This window comes from Lycorma delicatula, chromosome 7, assembly GCF_047948215.1.
Source record: "Lycorma delicatula isolate Av1 chromosome 7, ASM4794821v1, whole genome shotgun sequence".
Taxonomy (NCBI): Eukaryota; Metazoa; Arthropoda; class Insecta; order Hemiptera; family Fulgoridae; genus Lycorma; species Lycorma delicatula.
This window is the reverse complement of record NC_134461.1, coordinates 55,295,954-55,308,500: the sequence shown is the minus strand read 5'-3', so window position 1 is coordinate 55,308,500 and position 12,547 is coordinate 55,295,954. Positions and strand designations below refer to the sequence as shown.

The window sequence follows — 12,547 nt, the reverse complement described above, 5'->3', positions numbered from 1 at the left end:
GGAAATGGGGAAAATGTAAGTTTAAATTTTGTGTAGTTCCGTAATGTTCATTTTTTAATGCTTTATCAAACTTCCAATTGTGTTTATTTAATGTATATATAAATAAATAAATACATATATTCAAATCTAGCAACAGTGGTGCATTGCCGAGTCTGCTAGTACCCTAATAATTTTAGTTTATAACAAAATTATCGATTGTAATTTATTATGGCAGTGCTAAAAATCAGGATGTTGTAATCTCTGATTTACAAGGATACATTTATTACTAAATGATGAGCATTGAGGAAGTACTTCCGCTGTAAGACGAATTTTAAAAATGTATTTTTTGCATTATTCACACTTTTTTGTAAAACTACTGTCTATATAATAAATAGGTAATCAAGTTAATACTTACAAAGTAGTATTTAAAAAAGTATCAAAAAACTGAATGACTGTTAACAGTAATATAAAAAGTACATTCAGTTAACAGATAAAAGACTTCGAACAAAATATTCATTGACAATAAATAATTTTCCTTTTATTTAAACGGTAATTTTACCGTAATATTATCTATTTTATTTTATTAAAATTTACGCAAAAAATTATAATATCCTAGCTGACCACGAAAGTTAGAAAAAGGCACCTTGAAGAGTCTTATGTAATCAACCTTGTTCGCGAATTTCAACTGTTGAGGAATTTTCAAACTTAATTTATGAAAAGATTTTAAATGTAACTAGTCGATGTATGAAAATATTTTATCTTCTTATATTTTACAAATAAATCCAAGTCCAAAGATCATGTGTTATTTAAGAAAGAGGGTTAGAACGTTCAGAACTTTTAATTTTGCACTTTATCTGCTAACAGAATGGATGATATTAACAGTTGACCTTCTTTCCAATTGTACGGGATTCTAACCATCTATCGTTTTGCCTAGTTGTACCGGCTTTGACTTTTGTATTTACTGGTCACCATTTTAAAATGAAAAATTTGATTATAAATTTTTTATTATTCATCTATCTTATTACCTAATTGTAACAACCTTATTTCAAAATTTCAAAAAAAAAAACTGAAAACGCATTTGTCGCTCAGATGATGAGATTATGAAAGTTCGAGTTGAACTAGTGCTTGGTCATAATAAAAATATTATACTATATTATATATCATTATAATATAATACAATACTATAAAAAAATATTATATTATATTACGTATAAATTTGTAAGATGCGTTCTGGTTTGGATATTCATCTGCGAAGTCGCTTTGTTTTAACCCTAAGTTTTTAAATCGTTTGATCCTTGTCTAGGCGTATGTAATAAAGTTATGACCGTAATTTAAAGAAACAAACGTCGCTAAAAAGAAAGTAGGCGTTTACTATAAAATTATATAGTATTTATTTAAAAAGATGCCGGAGTTTAAACACTACAATAAAGTATATACCGCAAGCTGAGTCCCACGGGAATATGTAACAGTGTTTACTCAATCCTGAAATTACACCTCCGCACGCATCATGCATCACAGCTTTAAAACACTCATACGTAACACGCACACATAAAAAAAAAATATACTTATGCACATATATTAGATCGTATGACACAAAGGTGACGTCATCCATTTGAAACGACGTATTATATTTCATTAGCATCAAACGATTGTCCTCCTTTTGTTTTTTAAAAAAAATACAACTTCCTTACAATTTGCAAACTATTATTTTGTTTTTAATCCTTGTTATTTACTTTTTTTTATTAAAATTTTACATACAGAATTATTTATTTTATGAAACCTTCTAAGAGTTACGGTCATCAGCTTAAAAATTTCTACGTACTAATAAAGAAAAAAAAAAACAGGCAAAAAAGTAGTAATACTTTGCTAAAATTGCTTACTTATCCTTATCCTAGTGAAAAAAGAATGATGAAAAGGTTTTTTTAAAAATCGATACTTTTTAATTTTTTCTTCCCCACCCACAAAATAAACCGCTAAGAAAATGTTTTGATTGGTCTACGTTTACTATGTTAAATGGAAGAAACTAAACCAAACTTTCACTGAAAAATGTACAACCAATAAAAAGTTATTTAAGATTTTTTTTTGATGGGGATGAATTACGAAGAAATTTTATTGTAATATTATTATTATAAGTTTAAATAAACTAAAAAATGTTTTAAAAATTGATATTTTTAAACTTTGATCTGCTCCCCATCACCAATATTGCCTTCAAAGTATGTTTTGGGCCAATTGCACTACTACCGTGCCTGGGTGATCGTGTAGGGGCTGTGTACATGCTATATGGTTTAGATCCAGCTCCTGCATGAAAAGAGGGGGAGATTTTTTAGCGGGTGAGAGCCCCGCACTGCCGTCAGTGCGGGCCTGACGACGGCTGGCAGAGTCTTTTCCTTCTCTACACAAAATAAAAAAAGTTAAAAATTCGGTTAAAAAATATACAATAAATAAAAAGATATCTTTCGTCGATTTTTGGGGAAGGGGAAGAATGAAGGGGCAATTTCTTTGTTAAATAGTAATATAAGCATGGATGCATTTATTGAGCCCTAAAGAAACTATCTACCACACCCGCTGGAGATATTGACGCTTATCAATAAGTTGCCCAAAATACACTAAATTTTGTGCTAAATTTCATCAAAATCGGTTTATCTAGTTAAAAGTTATTAAGCTTCAAAGACGTCAACACTCTTCTACACTATGTACGTATGTACACGTATGTACGAGGATTTGTTTCCTCTCCGACTTATGTTTTATTTCGAATCCCTGGGTCATGACGCATCGAGAAATACAAAATCCCGTACTCCATTTTTTGACTGATTACCATACTTTCAGTCTTGCGGCATAGCTCTAGAGTTAGATGACGGGAAAGTAAAAAAGCAAGTAACTTTTTCTTTGTAAGGAAAGGTCATAAACCTTTATTCATGATGACGCAATTAATATAAAAAATGTTAATATCAATTAATTTTAATCGAGTGTTCACGTATTAAAACAGAAGAAGCGATATAAGTAACCTTGTTAAAGTTAATCTACCTAATAAAAAAGAATTCTTTAAATAGGCTAAGAAAGTAAACGATAAATATGTAGGATTACAAAGGTATAAATTCATATTAATCACCTTTAATATTTTTTTAAAATTTAATTATATCATTCTAAAAATTGTTGGTATACAAGTTTAGTTTTAATTTGCGCTGATTTTACAACTTGAAATTTGCAAAATCATTATTATAGTGGCTTTAATGGTTTAATTTGTTAAAACAGTTTTATATACTTTGAAAAAAAAACTACGTGGTATGACATCTTTCAGGTTTACTTATGTTTAAAATAAGGGAATTTTTACCAAAAAAAACCTGCTCGCATAAAAATCCCTTTTACAAAAAACGCGTAAAGAAAGTAACTTGAATCTAGATAAAAATAAGAAAAAAACTGTTGCAAAATTTGAAATTATTATCGAGAAAGTATTTGTATTAATTTTTTTGAACAGTCTTCCTACTAATTCTATTATAGTTTAAAGTGAAAATTTGCTGAGTAAGAGAAAAATTTATTTGTTTATCATTCATTATATTTCAATAATCTACAATTAAATAATTTTGTTAACCAAAAAAAAAGAAAAGAAATCTTTAAATTGTCAATATAGTATAAATGATGATTTGTTTCAAAAATCGTCCACTTCACTTACTATGCAACCGCAATATATGTAAACAATTAGAGTTACAAGAAGCACAAATGGAAATTGCTTTCTCTGAAAGTAATAATATTTTTTTATATAACCTATCCCCTGATGAACGCGTGGATGGTAAGTAATATTCCCAAATTTTGGTAGAAAATTTACTACCATAATATGAAGGAAGACTAATAAAAAGGAAGATTAATCTGTTAACTCTTTACTCTCATTTTCTATTGAAAAAACCCTGATATATATCACGTAGTCAAACAGTTGTTTATTGGATTTCCTGGAGTAGATAATCAACTGATGTACACGATCGGGCAATAAACCTAAGTATTTCCAGAAGATAGTACATCCATTTCCACGAATAAGCTTAATACTTGAATTGATAAGTGAAATATTTTCTGGTTACCCCTTTTACACAGACGCAAATTTACTAATGAAAATACAACTAGCCAGGCCATTCGAAGTGCAGCTGATATTGAATTAGGATCAGGCTGTGTAATTAACATCATTACTCTAGGAGAAATAAATTCTGACTTGCACCGCTTTGTTATAGCTCATTAGAGACAAACTTTGCAATAACTGAAATTATTTTCTTTAATGTAATATTTTGCATTATTTATTTATTTATTTTTACTCATATTCGCTTTTAATGAATTTTCTTATGTAAAAATAAATTTAAGTAATAAAAATATTGATTTGAATGATTAAGTTATTTTAAGAATTAGGTTTATGTGAAATAGAAATCGTGGTAGTTTATATTTTTATTATTTTTAATTTGAAATGAATGTAATAAAAATTAATTAAAACAAAATGTCATAAATTATATAATATATTTGTAAAAACTATATAAATTTCTATGTAATGAGCTATAAGGACATTTATTTAATGTCAGAGTAATTTTAAAACTTATTTTTATAGATACCATTATTGCAAATATTAAAAAAAAAAATTGTGTAAAATTGCATGTTTTATTCGGTTAAAGTAAATACATAAAAATAATTTCTTTACAAGTATTTTAGTATTAATATATACAGAGTGTTTCTAAAATGATGAGCTGGCTATACTTTATCGGATTCTACTTGTAAAACTAAACAAAAACTATCCTTAGGAAAAATGGTAATTTCTCCTTCCTTCTACCACTGTCCGCCATTTTGTTACTTTTATATAAAAATTTATATCTCAAGTTCGGATTGATGAATCACATTAATATTTGGTAAATGTCTTGGTAATAAAGTTTTAAAATTAGCAAAAATCAGGACTTAAATACCTTAGCAAATTACAAAATGGCGGCCATGTTTATTTTTCAATCCGTTATATCTCCATAAATATTAGTTTTATCAAAATTTAGGTTATTTACTATGATATGACATTTTATCTTTTTAAATCGATTAACAAATAGCCGAGTTACGGGAGAAAATTGATGGTGTAATTTTGTGTCGTAATTATTAGTTCTTTTATTGTGAAAAAATTATTACTTAATTTGATACTAATTTACAATACTAGAATTAACAATAAATAATAACAATTAATATTCAATCGAATTGAACGTAAAGCGGAGGACATGAAAACAGAATAACAAATAGCCGTTTTGCTAATTTTAAAATGTTATTACCAAGATGGTTACCAAATATTAATGTGATTCCTCTAACCGAACTTGATATATAAATTTTTATATAAAAGTAACAAAATGGCGGACAGAGGGAGAATGAAGGAGAAATTGCCATTTTTCCTAGGGAATTTTTTTTTAATTTTACAAGTAGAATCGAAAGATTATAGGCAGTCCACCATTTTGGAAAAACTCTACGTATATTTAAAAATGTTCTATTTTATTTTTACATTACGTTTCTTATCGGATTACAAAAACAAGTTTCATTTTGGTAAAATTATTTTTAGCTGTATAATTTTAAGAAAATATTTGATATTTACCCCGATGATCAAAGTACACTGATTTGTTTTTATACGATAAACCGGTACTATCTTCAAAGTGAATATTTATTTATTATTGCTAAATATTTAATTAACTGTTATAGATATCAAAAACTATGTTACTATTTTTTTATGTGTTTTAAGTAAGAATCTTTTTGTCGCAAACTGATATAATTAATCGTAACTCAAATCTCTTGTTATTAAAATGAAAATATATCTTACGAAGTATTTTTCAATGCGATTCCCTTTGATAGCCAAGTATATTTTAGATGAAACGACAAACTTGATGATCCTCTCGTTGAAGAATTATGCCATCAACTCCTTGAAGCGGTTATTGACAGTTTGATGGTATAACTGACTGTTGGCATTTAAAAATTCCTTTAATTTCAGGAAAAGATGAAAATCAGATGACGCTAGATCCGGATCGTACGGAGGATGGTCCAGTACCTTCCATTAGATCATTTTGCTGATTTTACTTAATTTTCAGCATAGCGGATGTAAGCACTGTAATTTGCTGAGCCATCAAACAGGCTACGCCAACGGATCTGTTTAGTACGCCGTAACATTTTTAAAGATTTCTCATTATCTTGATACGTTAATGATTTCATCTCGAAAGTAGATAATAGATTGGAAGCGTGCCATTCCGGTACTCAAAACAATCGGTGATAGATTGTGAGGGTACTTCATTACGCACGTTCGTTCTTCATTCATTATGTAATCGACACCATTTCCGCAATTCACTTCGTTCATCGCTCCTTCATAAAATCCAACTACCGGCTGATGAGTTTCAAACGGACCTATAAATTTAATTTTTTTTTTAAATTAACCGCCGATTGCTCCTCACTACGGTGTTTTTAACCATTAATTAAATACTTCTGAAAAATAGTCTTATACACTCAAGCATTTGAAGCTAAGTGATAGCCTCATGGACAAATTCAGGCGCGACCCTGATCATGTTGCATTCCAAAACGTCAATTTGAATTGTTTATATAAATGCAAACAATTCTCATTTACGAACGTTCCACGCAGTTTTGTTTAATCGTTTACTTGTTCAAACGTAGTCTAATCAATTTTGAAATACAGCGGTTAATTATATCCACTTATAATATGGAATAGTGTTAATAAATAATTAAATTGAACAATTTCATGTACTTACATTTACATTAGGGTTCGGAATTTTCAGTTTTATAAAAAAATGATAACAACCTAACACACTGGCAATTTTAATTCATAAGTAAAATTTAAAAAAAATAATTTTCAAAGATTTTTATTCGTATTACTCGTCAATATTTAGAAAGCTCAGTTGACATGCAAGGTCGGTGACTGGGTTTCTTACTATTTAATACATCCTGTCACAGTGTACTACGAGTTACACTGTTCCCGTCTTTTTACTATTAGTATGGCCAACACTACTTCAAATATTCCAAGCAGAACTACTGACCATCTGTGATTTCAAAATCGATGTGTAATACAGGTACAGAAATTCAAAAACCATAAACAGAAATATTACTTAAAATCTAAAACTAGATTACCGTACTGCATCAGTAGTTATTGATTAAGAAGCATACATAAAAAATAAGTGAATAATACTAAATATTTTTGTTTTTTAATGACATTTTAAAAACATATAATAAAACATATCATTTTATAATGACATTTAATAAAAGATTTTTGAGCGTAAATTTTTTCTCTAATTTTTTATAAAAATATTTGTTCGTTAGTATGAAGAGAAAAATTAAATTACAGTAATCTTAATTTTTGTTCATGAAAGAGAAAAAAAATTAAAATCTGTTAATCAGTATGGTTAATCTAAATTATTTAAGAAATTATTTTCACTTAATTATCGAATATGCTGCAGACTTTTATTAGAAATTGCCTACAATTATGATTAACTGTTAAATATTTTAAACGCTAACTAAATATGCTTTTAATGAATAAAGTTACGTAATATAAGTACTTTAAATCATTTAATCGTTGATCTTTAACATTTTTTTTCTTTATTATTATTTGTTATAGGGTACCGTATGGGGAAAGGCGTTTAGATTAACAGGTGAAGCAGCTCTTCCATATTTAGATAATAGAGAGTGCGTCCTGGGTGGTTACAAAACGCAATTTGCAACTTTTTATGTACGTAATGATCGTGATGAAAACGCATCGTTTCCTGTTTTAATATATGTTGCTAGACCAGATAACAGGCTCTGGTTGGGAGATGCACCTTTACCAGATATAGCTAATCAAATTATTACTAGTAAAGGAGCTACAGGACATAATGTTGAATATTTATTAAGGTATGTTATAAAATTATTTATTCTTTTGGAAAGGGGTCATTAGCAAAATTAATTAACGAGTCTTCATTAAACAGAAATTTTAACCGCAAAATATGATGTTTATCGTAAAATTAGCTAAGATTTTTCATTCGTTTAACCGGTTGAAAATTTATATTTTTGCCTTTTTAATAAATCAATTCCAATGCGGAATATGAAGTTAAGTAACATCTGGCATATATCAATAAATAACTAACTGATCACTTAAAAATGGATATCATTTAACAAGCGACTCAGATTTATTTTGTGGAAAATCCAGATGCAAACATCAAATCAATACTCAAAAATGGCGGACTTAAAAAACTAAATAGATCTATTGTGAATGATTTTAACCAATCGTCAAATATTTACATATTAAAATAATTGAAAAATAACATTTTCAAATTACAAAAAATTAAAATTAACATTTTTAATTCTGTTTTGCGAGTGAAAAATGATTAACTGGATAATGATAAATTATCTACTACGACAAGAACATGACCCCAAATATAAGCTATTAAATTAAAATATTGAAATAATAAATATAACAAAATCCTTCTTGTTTAGATTAAACTAATCATTTGTATCTCCTCTCATTGTCAAAAGAATTAGCAACCATTCACATTATATAACTTACTCGATACATTGAATATTACGATTTTATCAGGTGGAAAAAGGGTCAATATAACTGTTGAAGCGATTGATTTCGTCAACTGAAAAATAATGATCATATCTGTACAGCATTCTTCCCTTCCCTGTAACAGATTGATGACCAGAACAGCAAGAAACATGTTAACAACATTGTAATCATTTCGTATATATTTTTTAAAACTAATTTGTTACAAAACTCAAAATCTTATTACAAACACCAATCTGGTTAAACATTTTATAGTTTAGTTTGATATTTATTTCCACAAGATGAATAATATAATGGATGAACAAAGTTATACGTATAGGAAACCTGAATCTGTTCACAGAAATGTTTTCGTACTTGTTTTAAAACGATGAACTGTTTGCATGATATATTTGAGCTAATCATTCTAGAAACATTAATAAACGCCCCGGATATGTAGAAAAATATATCCCATTCTTCTGAGGGATTTTGGGTGAGAAAAATTTCCATTTACTGGAGATACCTGGAAGATATCCTTTGAGTGAAATTATTTCTCTCGTTATATATTTCCTTCACGGGTAGATTGTTCTTCAAATATTTCACCCTTTCCGTTACTGTCCACCCGTTTTTCTATGTATGTAGTTCAGACTTCGCTTAATCCGTACTGATGATACTGGAACCAGTTCAACCGAAATTTTGCTAACTTCTGAAGATAATCTTGCATGTGAACTCAATCTCTAGTTTGGTGGTCGCACAATAAGCTTAATGTTACATGTACCGTTCAAAGCATCATTCATTTCTACTTACCTTACAATACTAATACCAATGCTTGTTTACACAATTTTATATAAAACATAATATTTTTATTGAAAGCCTCATCACAAGTTAAATAATATATTCAAACGCTGAGGTATTTAAAAAAAAAAAACTTTTTTATCAAGTTATATACATTATTTAATGTTTTAGCATGGAAATCCACAATTCCATACCTCTGCGTTATTATACGATAAGACATAGGTGGCCCTTTAAGATCTATTTTTACACGACTGCACAAAAAGGAGTGTAATGTTTTCTGGGTGTATATTTGTTCCACCATAGCAGTTCAACGGCCGAACCGACTTAGATGTTTGACCCGGCGTTGGAATCCTGATTTTACCGGGAGTGTCATACGCTATATAAATATGTATATATGTTTGTTTGCTTGTAACTAAAAGGCCATAAAAAATCATATATACAATTCTAAATCGATAATCTATAGTATTTTCAGTATCGATTTATTTGTATCGAAAATAGTTGTGTTTTAAGATCTGCTGCGATATTGAATGAGTGAATTACGGTAATAAATTTAATTAATTTATTTTCGTGGTGTCTTATGTTTGCATGTGCGCGCGTGCGCATGTGTGTAGTTTATATAAACTTAAAAATTATGAAAAAAAATATTCCATACAACTACTATGTATAAAATTGTCACTCGCACGCTCTTTAATTATCCTATATTAAAGAGCAATGTTTGTCAGCAATTTTTTGTCAGTCTTTATTTTTTAATTTTTAATATGTATTTCTTGTTCAGTAAAATTTATTCAGCATGAAACTCCTGATTTTTTTACACTTAAGAAGAAACCCAACAATTATGTAAAATTATGCCGAAGTCATATTAATTTATGTAAAATCTCAATTACATCCTATTGATAAAACCAGCAGAATTGTGTTTTGTTTAATATTTAAAATTAATTACATTTTTTAACTTATTGTAAATTTATTCTGATTAAATCTCGTGTACGTAAATTAAAATTGATTCCTTTTCTTTGTTTTAGATTAGCAAAATTTATGCGGGAAGACATACCAGAAGCAGAAGATTCACATTTATTTACGCTTGAATTTCTAGTAATGACTCGTATTAAAGAACAAAATTTATGCCTTAAATATTTAATGGGTGAAATACAACAAGCATCGGATCCACCGCCGGAGGTAATACAATTACCAGAACCCGAACCGGCGCCCGAATTACGTCAAAATTCTTTCCAATTTATTACTATGGTACCGCCGAAGAAACTACGCTGCCTGAATATATGATATAGGAGGCGATATCGTAAGATTAGAAAACCATTTTATCACTCGCCGTTCGTGAGTGATGTTTGGAGAACGGGTAAAAAAGATGAGCTTTTTTCGCTGATTCAACTTGCAATTATTATTTGCATAACATCTGTATTTCAGCATTTCAACGTCTTATACAGATCGACTTATAAATGCACCGTTCTTTTGGTAACTTATACTACTTTGTTTAAAATACTAAGTTATATTTATTGCCAATTTCTTCATTCTACATCAATAAATTGGCTATAACGTATACTAGTGAGCGACTTTTTTTCCATATATAGGAGTAATTCAGTTTAAATTATTATTAGAATAACTTAAATTACAAATTTGAATTACTCTGTTTTAAGAAAATACAAATGAATTGAGAAATTTCATTGAAATTATTTTATTATGAGATGCGGTTATTAATTTCTTGGACAATTATTATTTTCTGTAAACATGTTTGAATTTAATTATTTCGTTTTATAAAGAAAAGTACGATACGCACTATTAAAAGAAAAGAGAGAACTATAAAATAATATTGTATTTTAACGTAAAACCACACTTTTATATTTATACTTATTTTATTACAATTTTATTTTTATTAATCAATTTTACCGTTATTACAATCGAGTGAAAGAACATTTTACGCTTAAACGTTAATATATCGAAAACATTCCAAGAAAGTTTCATACCATGATTGAATCCAAATATATTTGTAAATTAAAAGTGGTAATTTCTCAGGAGATAATTTTGTTTTGTTTAAATTTTTATACTATATTGAACCGAATTATTACAAGAAAATAATTGTAATACAATGTAAGAATAAATTTATTATTTTTATTTAAAATCATCAATAACAGTTAAATTACAGTACATTTTAATTTTTACTTCTTCAATTAAATGTAACGAGAGTTCAAAATTTTACAGATATTAACGTTATATATACACACACACACACACACACACACATATATATATATATATATATATATATATATATATATATATATATATATACACAATTTGATTTAGTATATTATGCATTAAACACAAGTTTCATAAGCAACCAACCCTGTTCACACACATAAGCTAGAATAATAAATCGTCTCAGTAGATGAAACAAGAAAATATGATTTTTGTGTTAACGAATATAAAAAAAAAAACTGAACGAAAATAACATCCTTTTGTGCTCCCTTAACCCCTTAACAAACTCATTGGGAGCTGTTCCTAACAGGGTAATTACTACTGTATTATCTACCTTAAATATTTTCCTATGTATTTTTAGCTTAATAACTTAATTAAAAAAAATATCTAAAATACCCAGAGAAAATCAATAATTTTTATTTTATGTTGCAATTAAATTCAATTGGAAAATAAAATGAAAATTAAATAAAAATACCAGTAAAAATTTATGTAAATTTTATGAAAATGAAATAAAGATTTATTACTTTAACTGTTTATTTAAATCATAAGAGATGTTGTTTTTATTGGTTATTTCAATAAAATCCTTCGAAAAAATTAAAATTGCTTTATTAAAAAAGATGCATTCAAAATTTTAATTAAAATACAAGAAAATTTGTTTCCTTAAATAGTATATACAATTAATCTCAAATAATTTTCCTTTATTAAAATTTAAACAAACTACGACCTTGAAAATATATTAAAAGATAAGAATCATATTTAAAAAAAGAACAGTAAAAACTAAATTAAAAAATGTTAGCTAAATAAAATAAGACGATTGCTTACAATTTTCTTTTAATTTTTAATTGTAAAAAAAACACACAAAAAAACAGAAATTAAATAAGAAATAAGACATTAAAAGCAAAATTTAAACAGTAAAAAATTTTTACATAAAAATAAAAAATGTACATATAAATGATTATAATGAAAAAAATTAATAAAAAACAGAGTTACGAATTACTAAAATATCTATTATGATTGCATCAGTTAAATTAAGTTTTTATACGAGCTGACGTAAGTAGT

The 12,547-nt window shown here is 27.5% G+C and overlaps 1 protein-coding gene across 2 annotated transcripts in view; it reads left to right on the top strand.

Annotated features, from left to right (window-relative positions):
- LOC142327782 (glutathione-specific gamma-glutamylcyclotransferase 1) overlaps window positions 1-11,535 on the top strand; it is a 34,369-nt gene extending 22,834 nt beyond the window's left edge. For both annotated transcript variants that reach the window (XM_075371110.1, XM_075371109.1), the window contains 2 exons: window positions 7,586-7,857; window positions 10,300-11,535. In XM_075371110.1, coding sequence (XP_075227225.1) covers window positions 7,586-7,857; window positions 10,300-10,558 — 531 coding nt within the window. In that variant the 3' untranslated portion in view covers window positions 10,559-11,535. The remainder of the gene's footprint in view (window positions 1-7,585; window positions 7,858-10,299) is intronic.
- The last annotated feature ends 1,012 nt before the right edge of the window (window positions 11,536-12,547 follow it).